Here is a 22153-nt window from a genome sequence, read left to right on the forward strand (position 1 = left end):
AACAGTCTGGTTTCAAATAGGAAAAGGAGTACGTCAAGGCTGTATATCGTCACCCTGCTTATTTAACTTATATGCAGAGTACACCATGAGAAACGCTGGCCTGGAAGAAGCACAAGCTGGAATCAAGATTGCTGGGAGAAATATAAATAACCTCAGATATGCAGATGATACCTCCCTTATGGCAGAAAGTGAAGAGAAAGTAAAAAGCCTCTTGATGACAGTCAAAGAGGAGAGTGAAAAAGTAGGCTTAAAGCTCAACATTCAGAAAACGAAGATCATGGCATTTGGTCCCATCATTTCTTTGGAAATAGATGGGGAAACAGTGGAAACAGTGTCAGACTTTATTTTTGGGGGCTCCAAAATCACTGCAGCCATGAAATTAAAAGACATTTACTCCTTGGATGGAAAGTTATGATCAACCTAGATAGCATGTTGAAGAGCAGAACTTTGCCAACAAAGGTCTGTCTAGTCAAGGCTATGGTTTTTCCTGTGGTCATGTATGGATGTGAGAGTTGGACTGTGGAGAAAGCTCAGTGCTGAAGAAATGATGCTTTTGAACTATGGTGTTGGAGAAGACTCTTGAGAGTCCCTTGGACTGCAAGGAGATCCAACCAGTCCATTCTAAAGGAGATCAGTCCTGGGTGTTCTTTGGAAGGAATGATGTTAAAGCTGAAACTCCAGTACTTTGGCCACCTCATGTGAAGAGCTGACTCATTGGAAAAGACTCTGATGCTGGGAGGGATTGGGGGCAGGAGGAGAACGGGACGACAGAGGATGAGGTGGCTGGATGGCATGAGTTTGAGTGCACTCCGGGAATTGGTGATGGAGAGAGAGGCCTGGTGTGCTACAATTCATGGGGTCACAAAGAGTCAGGCACGACTGAGTGAATGAACTAACTGAACTGAGGAAACAAATCTCTGGGAAAAAAAAAAGAATAGAAAATCCTCATGCACGAGAACTTACCATATATAGCAGTGTATCTGAACTCTGACCACACTTTAGAATCACTTGGGAGACAAACATGGAGGACCCACCCCAGTCTTAATTCATCTGCTTTAATTGCTTTGAGGCAGGTTCCGGGCATCAGATTATTTTTAGCTACCTAGTGGCTTCTAATGTGTAGCCAATTAAGAAGCAGTATGTCTAGTGGTATTGAGAAAGTTATTTTTAAAAGTACATTTATAAACTTTTGTGACAGCTATTCTGAGGGGAAATAACAAATACAATGGAAGAAAAACAAATCTAAGGCACCTAAACACCACAGGTGGGATCATAGACAGCCACCCAGAAGTGACTCTTAGACTATAGACAAGAGGCATAGTAGTCATTCAGAAAAACAAAGAACCATATGTAAAGGCTGGAGTGAAAGGGAGCATGCTATCTTCAAAACTGAGACAAATTTATTTTGGCTAAGGCACAGAGGGTAAGGAGGTTGCAAAATATGAGTCTACAGAGATAAGCAAGGACTAAATCATGAAAGTCTGGTAAGTCATCTCAAGGAACTTGGACTTCAGGCAGAGGACATTGGAATACCCTGATCACTTTTAAGCAGGAAAGTAGCATCAGCTTGATTTGCATTTTAGAACAATCCTTCTGCCTGAATGTTGGGAATGAATTGAAGGGAAGACAATCAGAGGTTTGAGAACTCTCTGCTATTGTTAAAATGGCCAGGCCTTTGATGGTAGATGGCAGCTTGGCCCATGGTAGCAGCAATCAAGCAGTAAGAAGTATAAGCATTTGAGAGTCAAGAAGAGTGTAAAGTGGATAAAGAGTTAGAAACAGAAGAATGAAGGATTTTTCCCAAGTTTCATTCTTGGGCAATTAGACAGATGTTGAAAAACTAGGATATGCCCTGAGATAAAGATTTCTCACTTAAAGCTAATAATAATCATGATAATTATCTAACATTTATTGAGGGCTTACCAAGTACTGGATCTCACATCAAGTTCCTTATATTACTTTTTATTCTTTAGTTTTTCAAGTATCTCTTTGAGACAGGGTACATTACCATCCTCAGGTTAGAGGACCAAAGATTTGAGAAGAGTTTGCCAAGTTCACATAACCAATACATGACAAAGCCAAATAACAATCTATGCTCTTATCCAAACCCTACACTGCTTCTCACTGAGGAATATGATGAATAAGAACCAACTGTAATGCTTTGGTTAAAACACAATTTAAAAAACTGAAACAACAAATTGGAACAAGGTTTATATTTTATTTTATTCTGCTTAAAATTGGTATCACTAACTTTTCTTTTGAGGAAATGTCTGCATAATTATCAACTCTAGAGAGGACTTAATTCCTAAGGTTCATTTCCTACAATCAATAGTTAAAATTATCCACAGGGCAAGTGTGCAAGATAAGTGGAGGAGAAGACCCTGAGTCGACCTCTTCTCACCGGCACACCATCACAACAATTTGAAAAACAATCATAGATTTAAAAAAGACTAGAACCTACCAGAAAAGATCTTCTACAACCAAAAAATACAAAGAAGAAATCAAATTGAGAGAGGTAGAAGGGATTGGGTCATGATATAGTCCAATCCAACACCCCCAAGTAGGAGCTTCACAAACAGGAGAATAGTTACAACTGCAGACGCACTCCCAAAGGAGTGAGAAGTTCAAACCCCAATTCAAGCTCTCCAACTCAGAAGTCCTGCACCAGGAAGATGAGCCCCCAGAGCATCTGGTATTGAATGGCAGTGTGGCTTACTTTCGGGAGTCCCAGAGGGCTGGGGAAAACAGAATTCACACTTAAAGGGCACACACCACATAGTCTGGAATAGAAGGCAGAAGCTGGGGTAGGAGGCAACTGCAGCTCGCCCAGGGGACACAGACACCAGCAGGCCAACAGAAGCTTCAAGAAACCAGAGGCCACACAGCCAGATATTTCAGGAACCAGTCCCACCCACCAACAACATGCTCTGGGACTCCATAGCCCTGAAACAAGAATCCAGGACTTGGTTCTGCCTGCCAGTAAGCCACACTAGCTCCATGACTTAGTTTTATCCATTGGCGGGCAGGCAACAGCCCCTAGGTCTTCTGGACCCTGACTCCACCCACAAATAACCCAGCAAAAGTCCAGGGCTCCCAAAAGTTCCACAGTCAGATGCCTGGTAACCCAGTACCACAAACCAGAGGTCATCTCAGCCTCCATACAAGGCAAGATTGAGCAACAAAATGGACCAGAGGCCAACCAAGTTTAGCAGACTGCTCACATGGTCCGTCAGCTGCAACAGAAAGACCTTTGCAGCCCTCATGGGGGAACCTGTAGAGAATACAGCATTGGTGATGAGAGGGGAATACACTGCTGGGAACAAAAGATGTCTCCTGCAAAAGGCCAGTTCTTCAAAGTCAGGAAACATAACCAACCTACCAGATAAGTTAATATAAAAAAGCAATTTAGGCAAAATTAAGTGACAGAGGAACATGTTTCGAATGACGAAACAAGATAAAACTCTAGAAGAAGAGCTAAGTAATGCTGAGTTAGGCAATCAACCTGAGAAAGAGTTCAGAGTAGTGATCATAAAAATGATCAAAGAACTCAAGAGATTTGATGCACAGAGCAAGACATTAGAAGTTTTAACAAAGATTTATAAAATACAAACAACAACCAAACAGAGATAAAGAATATAAGTGAAATTTAAAATGTACTAGAAGAAATCAATAGTAGATTAAATGATACAGATGAATGAATCAATAACCTGGAAGAAACAGTAGTGGAAATCAATGATGCTTAACAGAAAAAAATAATAATAATGAAAGAAATGAGGACAATTTAAGAGACTTCTGGGACAACATCAAGCCCAATAATATTCACTATAAAGTGAATAAGGGTCCAAGAAGAAGAGAGACAGAAAGAAAGGAGTTGGGAGCATAATATAAGTTATAACAGATGAAAAATTCCCTAACCTGGGAAAGGAAATATATATATATATAAATTCAGAAAGCAGAGTCCCATAGAGGATTAACTCAAAAACAAACATACCAAGACACACTATTTATTTATTTAATTAAAATAAAAGATAAAGATATAGAGATAATATTATAATAAAAGAGAAAAACAACAAATAACATACAAAGGAATTCCCATAAGGTTATCAGCTTATTTTTCAGCAGAAACTCTGCAGGCCAGAAGGAAGTGGTATGATATATTTAAAATGATGAAAGGGAAAAACTTAAAAACCAAGAATACTCTATCCAGCAAGGCTCTCATTCAGAGTTGATGGAGAAATCAAAAACTTCGCAGACAAGCAAAAGCTAAAAAAGTTCAGCACTACCAAACCAGCCTCACAAGAAATGTTAAAGTAACTCTCTAAATGATAAAGGAAGGGCCACAAGAAAATTGAAAATTATAAATTGAAAAACTTCATCAGTAAGGGCAAACTGGTACTAAAGATAGGAAAGCATCCACACACAGAACTAGTAGTAAGGGTAAACGACAAAAGTTGTAAATTTATGCATATCCACAATAAGCATTTAAGAGACATGCAAAGCAATTACATGTAAAATGTGGTATCAAAAAACCATAATTGTGAGAGGAGGAGAGTACAAATGCAAGGGTGATAAAATGTGTTTGAAATTAAGAGATCAGCAACTTAAAACAGTTAAAGACTCTGCCTGCTATGCAGGAGACCTGGGCTTGATCCCTGGGTCGGGAACATCCCTTGGAGAAGGGAATGGCTCCCTACTCCAGTATTCTTGTCTAGAAAATTCAATGGTCAGAGGAGCCTAGCAGGCTACACCATGGGTTGAAAAGAGTCAAGACACAACTGAGAGATTCTCACTTGTATTTTCTTCCATGTATATTTCCACATGTATAACTCACAGTAGTGACAAGCCAAAAGTCTGTAATAGATACAAACAAACAAAAAAAAAGGACTTTAAAACAGCACTAAAGATATTATCGAAATACAAGAGAAAAGAACAAAAAAATAAAGGAACAAAAGGCACCTACAAAGACAAACTCAACACATTTAACAAAATGGCAAAAAGAACATACATATGAATAACTATTTAAAATGTAAATTGGACTAAGTGCTTTAATCAAAGACAGAGTGGTAAAATGCATACAGAAACAAGATTTGTATGTTTGCAGCCTACAAAGACCCAATTCAGATATAAAACTGACTGAAAGTTCAGGACAGAAAAAGGTATTCCATGCAAATGGAAATTAAAAAAAGCTGGGCAGCGATAATTATAACAGAAAAATAGATTTCAAAACAAAGACTTTTACAGGAAATAGAGAAGGACATAACATAATGATCAAGGGATCATTCAAAAAAGATATAACAATTATTAATATATTCACTCAACATAGAAAAACCTAAATACATAAACCAAATGTTAACAGAAATAAAGCGAGAAATCAATAGTAATACAGTAATAGTTGAGGACCTTAACACACTACTTACATCAATGGACAGATCATCCATACAGAAAATCAATAAGGAAATACTGGCCTTAAATAACAAATGATACCAGATGAATTTTACATATATATAAACTGAAGCCCATTCTATGCAAAAGCATTTGAATGCACATTCTTTTCAAGTAAACATGTAACATACTCTTGGATAAGTCACATGCTAGGCCAAAAAATAAGCCTCAGTAAATTTAGAAAATTCAGTTTTCAGTTCAGTCGCTCAGTCGTGTCCGACTCTATGCAAACCCATGAACTTCAGCACGCCAGGCCTCCCTGTCCATCACCACCTCCTGGAGCCTACCCAAACTCATGTCCATTGAGTTGGTGATGCCATCGAACCATCTCATCCTCTGTCATCCCCTTCTCCTCCTGCCCTCAATCTTTCCCAGCATCAGGGTCTTTTCAAATGAGTCAGCTCTTAGCATGAGGAGTATTGGAGTTTCAGCTGCAACATCAGTTCTTCCAATGAACACCCAGGACTGATCTCCTTTAGAATGGATGGGTTGGATCTCCTTACAGACCAAGGGACTCTCAAGAGTCTTCTCCAACACCACAGTTCAAAAGCATCAATACTTTGGTGCTCAGCTTTCTTTATAGTCCAACTTTCACACCCATACATGACTACTGAAAAACCCATAGCCTTGACTAGATGGAACTTTGTTGGCAAAGTAATGTCGCTGCTTTTTAATATGCTGGCTAGGTTGGTCATAGCTTTCCTTCCAAGGAGTAAGCATGTTTTAATTTCATGGCTTCAATCACCATCTGCAGTGATTTTGGAGCCCCAAAAATAAAGTCTGACACTGTTTCCACTGTTTCCCCATCTATTTCCCAAGAAGTGATGGGACCAGATGCCATGATCTTCGTTTTCTGAATGTTGAGCTTTAAGCCTACTTTTTCACTCTCCTCTTTCACTGTCATCCAGAGACTTTTTAGTTCCTCTTCACTTTCTGCCATAAGGGTGGTGTCATCTGCATATCTGAGGTTACTGATATTTCTCCCAGCAATCTTGATTCCGGCTTGTGCTTCTTCCAGCCCAGTGTTTCTCATGATGTACTTTGCATATAAATTAAATAAGATACTACCCATAGAAAATCCTAAAGACACTGCCAGAAAACTAGTAGAGTTCATTAATGAATTCAATAAAGTTGCAGGATACAGAAATCTGTTGTATTTCCGTACACTAACAACAAACAATCAGAAAGAGGAATTAAGGAAACAATTGCATTAGCAACTGAATCAAAAAGAATAAAATAACAAGGAATAAACCTACCTGACCTGCTTCTTGAGAAAACTACACGCAGGTCAGGAAGCAACAGTTAGAACTGGACATGGAACAACAGAATTGTTCTAAATAGGAAAAGGAGTATGTCAAGGCTGTATATTGTCACTCTCTTATTTAACTTATATGCAGAGTACATCATGAGAAACGCTGGGCTGGAAGAAGCACAAGCTGGAATCAAAATTGCTGGGAGAAATATCAATAACCTCAGATATGCGGATGACACCACTCTTATGGCAGAGAGTGAAGAAGAACTAAAGAGCCTCTGGATGACAGTGAAAGAGGAGAGTGAAAAAGTTGGCTTAAAGCTCAACATTCAGAAACGAAGATCATGGCATCTGGTCCCATCACTTCATGTGAAATGGAAGGGTAAAAATGGAAACAGTGATAGATTTCACTTAGGCTCCAAAATCACTGCAGATGGTGACTGCAGCCATGAAATTAAAACATGCTTACTCCTTGGAAGGAAAGTTATGACCAACCTAGATAGCATATTCAAAAGCAGAGACATTACTTTGCCAACAAAGGTCCATCTAGTCAAGGCTATGGTTTTTCCAGTAGTCATATTAGTCATATATGGATGTGAATGTTGGACTGTGAAGAAAGCTGAGCACTGAAGTATTGATGCTTTTGAACTGTGGTGTTGGAGAAGACTCTTGAGAGTCCCCTGGACTGCAAGGAGATCCAACCAGTCCATCCTAAAGGAGATCAGTCCTGGGTGTTCATTGGAAGGACTGATGGTGAAGCTGAAACTCCAATACTTCACCACCTCATGCAAAGAGTTGACTCTTTGGAAAAGACTTGGATGGTGGGAGGGATTGGGGGCAGGGGAAGGGGACTACATTGGGTCGCAAAGAGTTGGACACAACTGAGCAACTGAACTGAGCAGACAAAAGACTTGTACTCAGAAAACCGTAAGACTGATGAAAGAAACAAGATGACAGAAACCGATGGAAAGATATACCATGTTCATGGACTGGAAGAATTAATAATGTCAAAATGACACATGAAAAGGCACTTACCATCAGTATCATCAGAGAAGCTCAAATTAAAACCACAGTGAAATATTACCTAACACCTGTCAGAATGGCTATCATCAAAAAGACCACAAATAACAAGCATTGGCAAGAGTGTGGAGAAAAGGGAAACCTCATACACTGGTTGTGAAAATGGTGCAGCCACTATGAAAATAAAGTATGAAGATTCATCAGAAAACTAAAAATTGAACTACCATATGACCCAAAAATTCCACTCCTGGGTATTTATCAAAAATATATATATACATATTTGAAATGATACAAGCACTCTAAAATAAGCAAGATATGAAAGCAACCTAAGTGTCCACCATCAGATAAATGAAGAAAGAAGACATGGTATGTATAAATATATAAGAGAATAATACCTACCAATAAAATGATTGAAATTTTGCCATTTGCAACAACATGGATGAACTTAGAGGTTATTATGCTAAGTGAAATAAGTCAAAGAAAGACAAATACTATTTGATCTCACTTATATGTAGAATCTAAAGAATAAAACAAACTGCTCACAGATATAGAGAACAAACTAGTGTTTACCAGTGCAGAGAGGAAAGAGGGGAGGGCCAAGATAATGTTAGGAGATTAAGAAGTACAAATTACTATGTATAAAATAAGCTACAAGGATATACTGTATAACACAGGGAATGTAGCCAATATTTTATAATAACTATAAATGGAATATAATCTTTGAAAATTTCAAATCCCTATGTAGTATAGCTGAAATTTATATAATAGTATAAATCAATAATACCTCAATAACAAAAGAAAGAACAAAGAAAATTATCCAAAATATATGTGTAAAATTCATATCTTTAGTAAATAATGAATTGTCTTTCAAATTCCATGTTTAATTTGATATGGAGATAATGAAAATGATAAATATTTAAATTGATAAACTACAAAATTACCATAGGTTTCATGTTTTATCCCAAATGTTATTAGACTGGGTGATTTTTGTAAACATTCCTGTGCTTTCTAAGTTTCATAATGAATATTTACATTTACAACAGAAGAATAATGTATGCATTTTGAAAGATTTTTGTTGGAAATTACAGACAGTATTATTGACATGATTACAAAGAATAAACATTAATAAAATGTTAAGTTAGCTGCACAGAAAGGAATAACTCACCGCTGATTTGTCCTGGTCTCAATGAGTTTCTGAATGGTGAAATCATCAGAAAATGAGAAAACTTTTGTACCACATCCTCCCCACATAATGTTTTTTTCAGTTAAGTTCACAGATTCACTCAAGCACATCAGTGGAGTGCTGACATTTCCTATGTTGAGTATCTTCAAAGGAGAGGCTCCTTTACACTTTGCCAAAAAGAGAAAACACATTCAGTAAATTGAGTATCTACAGAGTGAAACAGTGTAAAATTTCAGCTTCCTAAAAACTGCTTTCCCTCTTAAATGGTTAGAGGTATAAAAATAAAAATTCAGGATACATTTTTCAAATGGCTTATAAAAACAGGATTTAATTCAAATAGTATTCGGTTATCTTTATAACCAATCTCTTCACTTCTCCATGTAAAATTTGTACAGCAGTAACCTAAAAATTCTACTACAATTATTTCTTTGTCTTTCATGAGATAATAAGCTTTTTTGCTAACAAAGAGTATGAATGGGTAGGATGTGAAATGACTAGATGGAACCACAGATGAATGAAGTGTGGAACTGTTCTTTCTGTGAACAGAAAGTCAAATGATTTCTTCAAGATTAAAGAATAGGTTGATAGTAAGCTAGACTTAAAACTTGTTTCCCTTGTCTTTTCTACAATATATTTATAAGAATTTATCTACTTCACTTATATAAAAATGGAATTATTTCCATCACTAACACTATATTATAAATCAGATCTCATTTATCAATTTTTCCTTGGTTCATTCATATACACAGTTAATCAGCAAGTACTTATAGAGAATCTATTGTGTACAAGACTTTCTGAAGCAATGAAAAGATAAAAAGCAGAATACATGATCCTTAGTGTCAGGGAGTTTATAATCAGAAGGAGGGTGTTGATGAACAAACATAAAACAATTTAAAATTTGATGCAGAATGTGTTTAATATTTACCTTAACAGTTTTATCTTCAAAAATCGCTAAGTTGCCATCAGCAGTTCCCACTAAAAGGAAATTTTTTTGCTTGCTAAAAGAAAAAATGTCAAAATTGTTATAAAAAGAATGATTATATTGACCAAGATGGCTTCACATTCCCCCTAGCTTAACTGAACTTTAGACAGGTTTTTTTCCTGGTTATTGGCCCTGACCTCCCTTTCCTTACAGCATTCACTTGAGAAAATGTAAATTGTAACTTCTTTCGCGGTCCATCTAAAATGTAGATCTCAAGAGTCTTCTCCAACACCACAGTTCAAAAGCATCTATTCTTTGGCGCTCAGCCTTCTTCACAGTCCAACTCTCACATCCATACATGACTATTGGAAAAACCATAGCCTTGACTAGACAGACCTTAGTCGGCAAAGTAATGTCTCTGCTTTTGAATATCTAGGTTGGTCATAACTTTCCTTCCAAGGAGTAAGCGTCTTTTAATTTCATGGCTGCAGTCACCATCTGCAGTGATTTTGGAACCCAAAATAATAAAGTTTGACACTGTTTCCACTGTTTCCCCATCTATTTCCCATGACATGATGGGACCAGATGCCATGATCTTCGTTTTCTTAATGTTGAGCTTTAAGTCAACTTTTTCACTCTCCTCTGTCACTTTCATCAAAAGGCTTTTTAGTTCCTCTTCACTTTTTGCCAAAAGGGTGTTATCATCTGCATATCTAAGGTTATTGATATTTCTCCTGGAAATCTTGATTCCAGCTTGTGTTTCTTCCAGTCCAGCATTTCTCATAATGTACTCTGCATATAAGTTAAATAAGCAGGGTGACAATATACAGCCTTGATGTACACCTTTTCCTAGTTGGAACCAGTCTGTTGTTCCCTGTCCAGTTCTAAAGAAACCCTTGATATTTCTGAAAGCTATGCAAAAATTCCAAACCATTCTAATTAATGTGCATGGAATTATGGCATTAAAAGATTGTCTTAAATATGACAGAGAAAGAGAACCAAGGGATAAATTAAGAAGTTTACAAAGTGTAGTGTAGAGTGTATCTTCTTACCAGAGAGAAACCATGGAGTCACAAAGAGTCGGGCACAAGTGAGCATACATGTACGCAAAGGCAATATTATCAATATTCTTCAGAATATTGTAAGGGAAGCTTACCTTTTATTTGCATGTATACAATATTATATGATTTAGTCTTTTTTTAAAATTCTAAATATTTTAATATTTTTATTTCTGCACAATTTGATGGCATTTATAGTTGAAATGATATAGCAAAAACTAAAGAATAATTAAGTTTCTGTGTTTTTAGTATTGTATACCTGATTTAGTCTTAAGGACAAGAATCCAACACTTTAGTGATCTGAGAAGGAAATATGATAACATGTGTCTATCTGCCCATGGCTGTTACATTTTTTTCATCAGAAGAATACAATTATTCAGATATTGGTGGTTATGGTTTCAGTTTATTTTCTATGCAGTTACATATTTACATGTGCACATGTGCACTCATATATATATATATATATATATACACACACACGTATGGTGGAGTTTTTCCTTTGAGATATGGAGTATGGAAGAATATTTTAAATTCAATTAATTTAAAATAATATTATGCTTAAATATATTTTATTCAATGTAAATGGTTGTTTTAGAGAAATAAAGAGAAATTAGAGACAAAAAAAATAAATAAAATAAAAATAAAATGTAGATCTTCTCCTAGACCCTTGCAAGTTTTATAACTGAAGAATGACTTTCTCAAGGATTTGGGAGCCTTCTCTGAAATGTCATCAGGAAGGATGACATGCCTTCTCTTAGTCTTTGTAAGGCAGTAGGAGCTCAATTTCAATAAGCAATGATCAGCAAACACAGATGGCCTAATCACATTGACCCTCTTCCTCCCCTGAAGTCCTCCAGCACTTTTACACCAGCTTGTTAAAGGGTTTAAAAACTCTCCCATCTTTTATTTCAGCAAAGCTGAGTTCAATTCCTCTCCCCTGTTGCAATTATTTTAAATATAAAGTCTTCCTTGCCTATTTGACTTCCTCTGATGAAACTTTTGACAGTATCCAAACAATAATTTTTGGATCATTGCCAATGGAGTTTATAATTCAGCCACCCAAACTTGGACTTCACATTTTTCTAATACTTATTTATTTTCTGGTACTGACTGAAGGATATGACATATAATCTAAATGACTCATGGAAATCATACTGCCCCAAATATTACAGCAACTAATCTATCACTCATATCTGAAATTCTGCCATTTCAGTAACTGATAATGTTTAAGCCATTTTCACCTATAAACAACTTATGAATTCATTTACTGAAGTGTTTTGTTTTTTTTTCCAATCTGGTAATTAAGTGCTATGCTTAAGAGGCATATAACAGATTATCGATATACATGCATTCAGAGAAGAATAAGAATTCTTTTTGGTAGAAGCACTATGAAAGTAAATTGCTGTCATGAGTTGTAAAGCATTAGAGCCATAGTTGAGCTAAAATGGAGTAAGGCTGGAGGCCTGAAAAAATGACTGACCTATTTTTTAACTACCTCAGACTGATCTGTATACAGGAAAACACAAATATCTTTGAGGCCTCCTATAATTCCCTTTAATACATGCAACCAATGGGAAAATGTTAAAACTTTGCGAGCTGTGCTGATACTGTAATAATTTCGCACATAATTAAGTCAACTAAAGATAGGTAATGCTCCTTCAAGGTCAAATTCACTGTCTTACCTTTGCTTGGAAAAGGAATTGCAATACAAGCAAGTAACAGAATCAGTCATCTTTTCAAGGGTATGCCTCTTTCTCCCATCTTCAGTATTAATGACGAGGAGCATGCCAGACTGTGTTCCAGACACAATCCAACTTTCCTTTTCAACAGGAAGATACACCAAGGCAAGGCACAGAATTCTACTATCAGTAACTTCCTATTAAGAAAAGAAAACACACTCTAAAGGACTTTGTTCTACCTTAAATGGCTAGAATTTGTACAGAATTATGTAATCCACATATTTAACTTTTTATTTTCTTGCTTTTAATTTTAAAAACAGTGACGATTTTATTTAACTTGCAACAATAAATGAGTTAACTGGCAAAGAAAAAAAAATGTCTGTCTAGAATGTAGCTGAAGCTAAAATTTAGAAACTGAAAATCATTTTCAGTATCATTTCTCACTCAAAATAACACAAGAACACTGTCCAACCTTAAGAATAATATTTAGGCACAACACATGTCAAAGCAACTATCAAAATATTAAATTTTTTAAGTCTAGAAATTTACCTTATATTTCCCAATACAATTAGTGACCCATCTTGTAGAAGCCAAGCCCAGATCTCCTCTATCAGCCACCCTCAGCTGAGCTCAAAGTTGCACCCTTCATTACCTTCAGCCCACAGGGAGCTGGCTTGTTCAGAAGTGGCTGGGAGATTACCCCACTCCTACCATTGGGCAAATTGTGCTAATGACTGACTGATAGTGGGATTAACATACCAGATCACTTGCCTGGTAAAAGAATTAATCTGTGCTGTTACTACATTCCAGTTTCTTGTGGGTAATGATTGAAAATTGGAGGGCTACATACAGTACATGGAGTCGAAAGATTGAGCATGAATCACATACACAAAGCTTGAAGCTAGACTTTCTCAGAAACTACATTTTTGCTGAGCTTCTTCCCCTGACCTATGCAGCTTCCCATATCTTCTTTAAAGTTTTTCTCTCCTTGTGTGCTCTGCTTAGTCGTTCAGTCATGTCTGGCTGTTTGCAACCCCATGGACTGTAGTCTGCCAGGCTCCTTTGTACATGGGGATTCTCCAGGCAAGAATACTGCAGTGGGTTGCCATGCCCTCCTCCAGGGGATCTTCCTAACCCAGGGATCAAGTGCAGATCTCCTGCATTGCAGGAGCAGACACTTCATACCTATGCACTGAATGCTCCCAGGTAACTTTTTAATTGGCACAAGCTTTAAAATAGTTCACAAAGTGAGTTTTCTAGAATATCACTAATTTAAAGAGTATTTGGATTTACCTCAGAAGTGTATCTTTCTGTATTTAAGTCAAGAAACGAGAGCTGTCCTTTGTCAGTGTGCCCACAGCCCAGCCAAATCCTCACATTCTTGCTGTTATGATTCGTAGCAACCATGCATTCAACAGTAAAGCTTTTAGGTATTGATATACGTCTCATCAGACAGATTAACTCAGCTGAATTCAAAATGTCAAAGACCTGAGAAGTTTAAAAAACAACACACATCAAGTTAACACATGTCTGCTTGAAAGATTATGATGGTAGTTTAGTCGCTAAGTCGTGTCAGAGTCTTTGAGAACTTATGGACTGTAGCCCACTACGCTCCTCTCTCCGTGGGATTTCCCAGGCAACAATATGGAATGGGTTGCCATTTCCTTCTCCAGGGGATCTTCCTGACCCAGGAACCAAACCTGCATTTCCAGCTTGGCAGGTGGATTCTTTATCACCAAGACACCTGGGAAACACCTAGAAAGATCATATCATTATGCATAATGTTACAGTTAAATGTTACAGTTTCATCAAGAAAAATCTAAATTTGTTATTTAAACTGTGATCCACCCAGAGCAACAAGATTAACACACTAGAGATAAAATTACATCAAAAAAAATAACTTATTTTTAAACTGTGCATGGTATACACACTTTTTTATGTACGGTGTGTTTTGTAACTTTGAATTCTTTGATAAGAAATCCCCAAAGTGCCAAATTAACAGAAAGTTAGCAGAACCAGGAGCTATTCTTCATTCAGTTTTATACTGCAGAAACACATCACATTGGAGATAAATATTCAAGCCAACAAGAGACAAGAGCTTCTACCAGTTGAAGGGAAATGAAATTTTGATCTTTGGGAACAAGCTTCCCTGTAGCTCAATTGGTAATGAATCCATTTGCATTGCAAGAGACCACAGTTCAGCTCCTCTGTTGGGAAGATCCTCTGGAGAAGGGATAGGCTACCCACTCCAGTACTCTTGCCTGAAGAATCCCATGGACAGAGGAATCTGGTGGGCTACAGTCTATGGTGTTACAAAGAGTTAGACACAACTGAGCGACTAAGCACAGCACGGCAACAAACTCACAAATCACCTGAAGATTCTGTTTTTGTTTTTCCTTCAAGCACTAAAGAACAGAGAGATGGCATAAAGCCAGTGTAAGGAAACAATCAGGAGTCAGGAAAACGGAATTAGAGTCTCGCGTCACAGCCACTTGCCTGCCATGAAGGAGACTCCAAGAAAGCTCCTTTTCACCCACTGCCTCATCTGACAAAGGTGTGAGCTTACCTATCTTGCTTAGCACACATGGTATTTTAAATAGGTATGAGAAAATTTTTGAATACTGTCATATGCTAAAAGAAAAATCCCTATAAAATACAAGTGAAGTATAAGTAAAAATTAAAACAATAATTAAGCTTTGGAGAATATCACCAAGATATTTTTTTTAAGTCTGTGTGATTAATTCTGGTAGCAACCAAAATTAAAAAGTAAGACAAGTAGTCAACGTGATTATAGGTTGTTTGATAAAGGTAGTGTACATGTCCTCAGCTATTTCTCAGTAAGAAACTGAACAAAAATTTTTCAGTTAATTATTATACAAAATTAAGAGTCCAAAACATAAAAATACCTCTTATTTTGATATATTAAATGTTTTATTTAAAACACAGTAAGAGGGACTTCTCTGGCAGGCCAGTAGTTAAGACTTCCACTACAGGGGGGTGAGGGTTTGATATGGTCAGGAAACTAATATCCTGCATGCCATGCAGTGTGACCAAGAAATAAAAACAATAAAATTTAAAAAACTGCAAGAGTTCTATTTCCAATAATATGATAGAAAAGGTTATTTGGACAATCCTTCCAGCAAACTACAATTTAAAAGGCTGAAGAAATTATTTTTTTAACCTCTTAAAAACATTAGGGATCTGACAACACCATACAGAATTATCAGGCCAAAATATTAATGAAAGGCAGAATCCAGAGAGGTCAGATGAGCCCCAAAGTCTGATTTTCCCTTAAGGCACTGGTCTACTGAAGTAAAACTGATTTGTGGTTTTGAATGCCTTGTGGGGTTGGTGGGAAAGAGTTAAATCTAGGGATGCCCAAAGTGGAGAATGTAGTAACGAGATAAAACTGGGATCCCAAAGGGCCACACATTCAGAATAAATGAAAACTAGAAATAAAGCCATGCCCCACTCCCACTGGTCTATAAGGAAAGTAGCCTTGGGACTTTACAGACACAGAGTGAAAGAGCAAAAGAACCCTGAGAAACTGTTATTCATAAGCTTGCTCTCAAGATTTACAGATAAGATTCCCATCACCTAGGTGGTTCAAAAACATCTCAAGCCAGGAACTGAGTTTAAAGCAATTTATAGAAAAAACAAACAAACAAACAAACAAACAAAAAAACAAAAACAATAAAAGATGTACAAGACCTGTATGCAGAATTGCAAAACTTCATTGAAAGATACTTAAAACCTAAACAGAGAGATAACCCACATTCAAGAATACAGTGACTTAATACATTATAAGGCTATTGCCTATAGATTCATTGCAAGTCTAATCCAAAGCACAATAGAATTTTTCAAAAAAGTTAACAAAGTGATTTAAAAACTTATATGGAAAAACTAGACCAAAGAACAGCTAAGTCATTACTAAAGGATAACAATTATGGGGGGAAAAGACTATTAAAGCTTCAGGAATTAAGACAGGACTGTACTGGAGGAAAAACAGGTAAATTGACCAATGGAAGAGAGTATGCATGTGTGTATCTTTGAGAGTAAATCAAAGAGTGCAAAAAGAAAAAACAAAGATCAATGAAAGACAAAGGAAGAAACAAGTTCATAGATGAAACTGGAAAATAGGTTATCCAAATGGAAAAAAGAAAATTGGATCTAGATAAAAATACAATTCCTGATAAATTAAGAACTTTATAAAAAACAAAACTTTTAAACTTTATGAAGAAAACATACGTAAATATTTTTGTGGCTCTGGGAGAGATAAGGACCTTTTAAAATAAGATTCTAAAATTAATAGCTATAAAAGTAAGTACTGTTAAGTTTATCTCTATTAAAATTAAGAAATTCTGTTAAGCAAAAGCCACTCAATAGGAAATAAAAATGGGAACCATGAATTGGGAAAATAAATTTGCAACATACGTAACCAACTAAGTTTTAGCATACAGTATAGAAAAGAAAGAAGCTGTTTATAAATTTCATTTTTATGCAAATAACCTAATATAAAAATGGGAGAAACAATAAACAAGCATTTTCCAGAAGAGAAAACATATATATTACCAATGAATATATAAAGAAATGCTCATCCTTATTAGTAATTAGGAAAATGTAAACCAATGTACAAAACTGAATCCATTTCGAAAAAATTTAAAAATCAGATAGTTACAACATTTAAGGAGAATATATTTTAAAAAAACAGCTACAATAATATACAGGTGATGGAACCGTTAAGCTGGTACAACTTCTTCAGAAAATGATTTAGACATTCCCATATTCCATGATTCTGCAATGCAACTCCTAGATATATAACATAAAGCAATTCTTGTGCAATTTGCACTAGGAGATGTACAACCATTCTCATAACAGTACTGATAATAGCAAAACACTAGAAACGTTGATATGGTCATGGGTAAATACATTGTTGTGCATTCAAACAATGGAATGGAGTAGCTGGGAAAGAAATCAACAGCTATGTTCAACAACATGATGAAGATCACAAAACAATGTTGGGAGAAAAACTGAAAAATCTCAGAACAGATGTGACTGATTTCATTTTAAATAAATTATGAATACAGGAATATTAAACTGGGTAGTGAAACTTTAAAGAGGAAATAATAATGATTATCATGAAAGTTAGGAGAGTGGCTGCACTGATAGGGAAAGAAAGTGATGCAATCAGAAATCAACATATGTGCGTTTCTGGGATGTTCGCCCTTTGTTTTGTGCCAAGGTGGTGAGAAGATGTAACAGTTTTGCTTTATAACTGTTTTAAACTGTGAGTGCATTTATATGTTTAAGTATATATATATATTTTTATTATTTTATAAATAGATAAATATTTTATGTTCTGTACAAAATATTGATAAATTTTAATGATATGAATACCTGGGCAGAAGTGGGTCTTTCTTGAGGATTTTCTTTCAAACATTTTTTAATTAACTTCTCAACCATAGGCCATGGGGCACAACCATATTCTTTAACTGGATCTAAAACATTAAAAAACCAATTATACTAAAACACTGAACAAATCAGAAAGATTATTTTATTTCTTCTCAATGTGTATGAGAGATCCAGACACTGCAAAGGAAACATTGATTTCTATAATCCCACATTTATTATGAACTGCTTATCACTCTTAAAGCCAATTTTGTTAATTATCTTCCCTAGAAACATCAAAAAAGAGTCCTTGATTTTTACAGTATAAAAAGTGACACAAATACCAATTGAATAAAAATAGATTTTCATTTCATACATTCATTTCAAATAGATTTTGAAAACACTTTTGTTCATATATTAGACTTTTTTGCACATACTTTTATTTTAATATTCAAAGTAGACAAGCATTCAGTCCTCATATCCCCACAGTCAGTTTGTGAACATTTGTTTTTAAGTATGCCATTTTTCTGGTTGGGGTAGAATAGAGACCTGAAAACTTTTCCTGGATACCTAATTGATAAAACGAGGGAGATGACTCAGATTGTGCACGAAGTATTTAGTCAAATAATTATTGATTTCCTTCTGCTGGGAATCTTTAAAGGTCCTCAAAAGGAGATAGTTATCTTCCCTGTAGCTGGAACATAGTGTACACTCAAAACTTTTTTTAAGTGAAAAGCAGAAAATATGAGAAACAACTAAATATATTTAAAAGAATATTTCAGAATGCAAACTGAAGTAACAGTTAAGGAATGAAAGAATAAAGTCCTAGAATTTCTTTAAAGCTGAGTGAAAGTGAAAAGTGAAAGTGAAGTCACTCAGTCATGTCCAACTCTTTGTGACCCCATGGACTCTAGCCCACAAGGCTCCTCCATCCAAGGAATTTTCTAGGCAAGAGTACTGGAGTGGGTTGCCATTTCCTTCTCCAGGGGATCTTCCCAACCTGGGGATCGAACTGTGCCTCATGCATTGAGGGCAGACGCTTTACCGTCTGAGCCACCAGGGAATCCCTTAAAGCATGAGGCAACCATTCAAAATAGATCTGATCTCATTAAACACTCATTTACTAATTCTTGCTAATATTTACTACTAAAAATTATTATAGTCAATAATTTGTTTTCATTCCTGCCTAGAAATTACTTCACTCAAGAAGATGAAAATACTCCAAGCTAATGGACACTTAGTAACTCTTTATGAGAAAAAAGTCACTAACCTGGACTTTTGATAATATTTCCTTTCCTGAGTATTCTTCTAAATACAATACCTAATATATCAATATTTAGAATACTAAAAAGAAACCCTATATCTTCTATGTTTTATGCATCAAAGAATTTAAGACTATTCATGCAGTAAACAAAAAAATTATCAGTTGTAAAATGAATTAATATATAAATAAGATTAAATAACTTAGAAATGAAGCTGCTAAATTAAAATATAATAATCTTTATTGTAGATAAAACTTACCGGGTAATTTCCCTTGTATTGCCAATTCATCAAACTCATTTGGAAACTTCAAACCCTCTGCTATTCTACCTCCAGTTGTCAAAATGTCATAAAGTAGCAAACCAAATGAATAAACATCAGCTTGTTGGTTATAAATAACATTTCCTCTAGCAACTTCAGGTGCACGAAAACCTGAAAGAAAACAGACATATTAATAAATGTGCTGAAACCCAGGGCTTATACACCCAAAGAAGTATATATTTAGGCCTGTATGCTAATGAATAGAAGATGAGTCTAAACAGGCCATATCATCTCTAAATGGAGATATCTTAAGTCAGTTAAGAGCCATGTCCCAAGACATTTCACCCATGGTCAATTTTGAAGAATAATAAGGACAAACATGCAATAAAAAATTATTTAGTAATGTTTCACAATTAAATAAAGCCTAAAAGGGGGAAAAACTATATCCTTCTTAATAATAACTATTCTCAGGGTAGTATTTCAAACAGACGAGGAGGCAGGAGGCAGATTTGCAGATTTTACTCCAAGTCACTTTAACCTGGCTAAAATGTTAATGGACTTATTATTTCAAGAACGTCTGACTCTACTCCTTTAACTCAGTTGAAAACTAAAAAGAAAACCACAACTAAAATGAATAAAAGCCCTCTATCTCAAGTGAAGGTTCATGCCTGAAATTCTTTTATAAGGAAATAAAATCTTTCATCTCATAATAAAGATAAATCATTTTAATCACTTGAGAAAAAAAGAGTAATTTCAACATTACCTATAACAATAAAAACATTAACAATCTAAAGAAATCCAACTATAAAGAAAATAAGTTAAATACTATACACTATGCTATAACTTAATTTTTAAGATGTTATAATGTAAATGAAAAAAATGTATAATTCTGAATAGACAAAATTATCACTTGAATTAATTTTCTTAGCTGTGATAATGGTATGGCTATTATGCAAGCAAACATCCTTATACAATACTAAGAAAATACATGCAAATACATTTCGGGATGACACGGCATGACATCTTCAACTCAATCTAAAAGACTCATATTCAAACAGAACAGAAAGAGAACAACAAGGTGGCAAAAAGTTAATAATTAAATTATGTGAAGGGTATATAGGTATATATTATACTATTTTTCAACTTTTTCATAGGCTGAAACATTTTCAAAATAAACAGTTAATGGGAATATGCAAAATTAAAATGACAAAGAAATACATGCAAATGTAATAACAATTATTTCCAAGTATAAAAACTATGAGTAGCTTTTATTTTCCTTTATAATTTCAAATTTTCCACAATGAACATATATGATTGCTATGGTAAATATATAGCCAGGAAAATATAATGAAGTATGAATTCATATCCTTCAAGGAGTAAATGACTGAACTGAGAAACTTTTTAACAGCACTTCTCAGTGAAAGACAAAGCTCGTCAACCCTTCAACAAGCTAGGAGTCAAAAGGATGGAGACAACAAGTTTGAGCATGATAACCTCTACTGAACTAACTGTAAACATTCTCTCATGAACATTTTGCTGCATTTATTCCTCTTCTTTCTCTGTTACCATTTCCACACATTTGTATCTGTGTGTGTGTCTTCTTCCTTCTCTGTCACTCCCTTTCACTCTTTCTCATTCTCTCCTTGTCTTTGTGCATGTACATAAAATATTTGACATTATATTAAGTTGAAGATAAAATATTTCAAACCTAAATATAATATGTATCCTTAAGATAAGGATACATGGGGATCTTTAGGCAAGAATACTGGAGTAGGTGGCCATTTCTTTCTCCAGTGGACCATGTTTTGTCAGAACTCTTTTCTATGACCTGTCCATTTTGGGTGGCCCTGCATGGCATGGCTCATGGCTTCACTGAGTTATACAAGCCACTTTGTCATGACAAGGCTGTGACCCGTGAAGGGGATCTTAAGAATTCTTTGGACTACAAAGAGATCAAATCAGTCAATCCTAAAGGAATCAACCCTGAATATTCATTGGAAGGACTGTTGCTGAAGTTGAAGCTCCAACACTTTGGCCACCTGATGCAAAGAGCTGATTCACTGGGAAAGACCCTTATGCTGGGAGAGATTGAAGGGAATAGGAGAAGGGCGTGGCAGAGGATGAGATGGTAAAATAGCATAACCGACTCATTGGACATGAATTAGAGCAAACTCCAGGAGACAGTGGAGGACATAGGAGCTTGGCATGCTACAATTCACAGGATCACAGAGAGTCAGACACGATTTAACAACTGAACAACAGGATAAGGACATTTTCTAACTTAGCTATAATATAATTCTCACACCTAAGTGAAAGAATTATACAAGTAGTTAAGATAGTTCTAAAATAGATCCCTAATAAACTGTAACTATGACACAATATATATATTTCACAACAGTTCCTAATTTGTATCACTATAGCATTTTACACACACCTTCCTGAATAGGCAGATGAGAACTTTCCATTTTACAAAGAACATAATCATCACGAAAGTGTTAGATGTTTTCCTAAAGACACACAGAAAATAAATGGTAAAGTTAAGAGTACTTAAAAACTGTGGTTGGATCTCACAGCAGGCTGGAGGCCAGCCCTACTCACCAGCATGCTTTAACACCAGCTGCAGTTCTACCACAACTGGAGGGTGTATACAGCCCACATAGAGGATACTCTTTGAGCACCTGCCTCTGG

The 22153-nt window shown here is 35.7% G+C and overlaps 1 protein-coding gene across 3 annotated transcripts in view; it reads right to left on the reverse strand.

The window, feature by feature from the left end:
* The window catches only part of LRRK2 (leucine rich repeat kinase 2), a 213335-nt gene that overhangs the window by 10334 nt on the left and 180848 nt on the right, over window positions 1–22153 (reverse strand). For all 3 annotated transcript variants that reach the window (XM_042246875.1, XM_027967445.2, XM_042246876.2), the window contains 6 exons: window positions 19466–19636; window positions 17954–18054; window positions 13850–14044; window positions 12560–12753; window positions 9823–9895; window positions 8880–9064 (listed from right to left, as the gene is read on the reverse strand). In XM_042246875.1, the coding sequence (XP_042102809.1) occupies window positions 8880–9064; window positions 9823–9895; window positions 12560–12753; window positions 13850–14044; window positions 17954–18054; window positions 19466–19636 (919 nt within the window). The remainder of the gene's footprint in view (window positions 1–8879; window positions 9065–9822; window positions 9896–12559; window positions 12754–13849; window positions 14045–17953; window positions 18055–19465; window positions 19637–22153) is intronic.

Source organism: Ovis aries, chromosome 3 (genome assembly GCF_016772045.2).
Source record: "Ovis aries strain OAR_USU_Benz2616 breed Rambouillet chromosome 3, ARS-UI_Ramb_v3.0, whole genome shotgun sequence".
NCBI classification, from domain to species: Eukaryota; Metazoa; Chordata; class Mammalia; order Artiodactyla; family Bovidae; genus Ovis; species Ovis aries.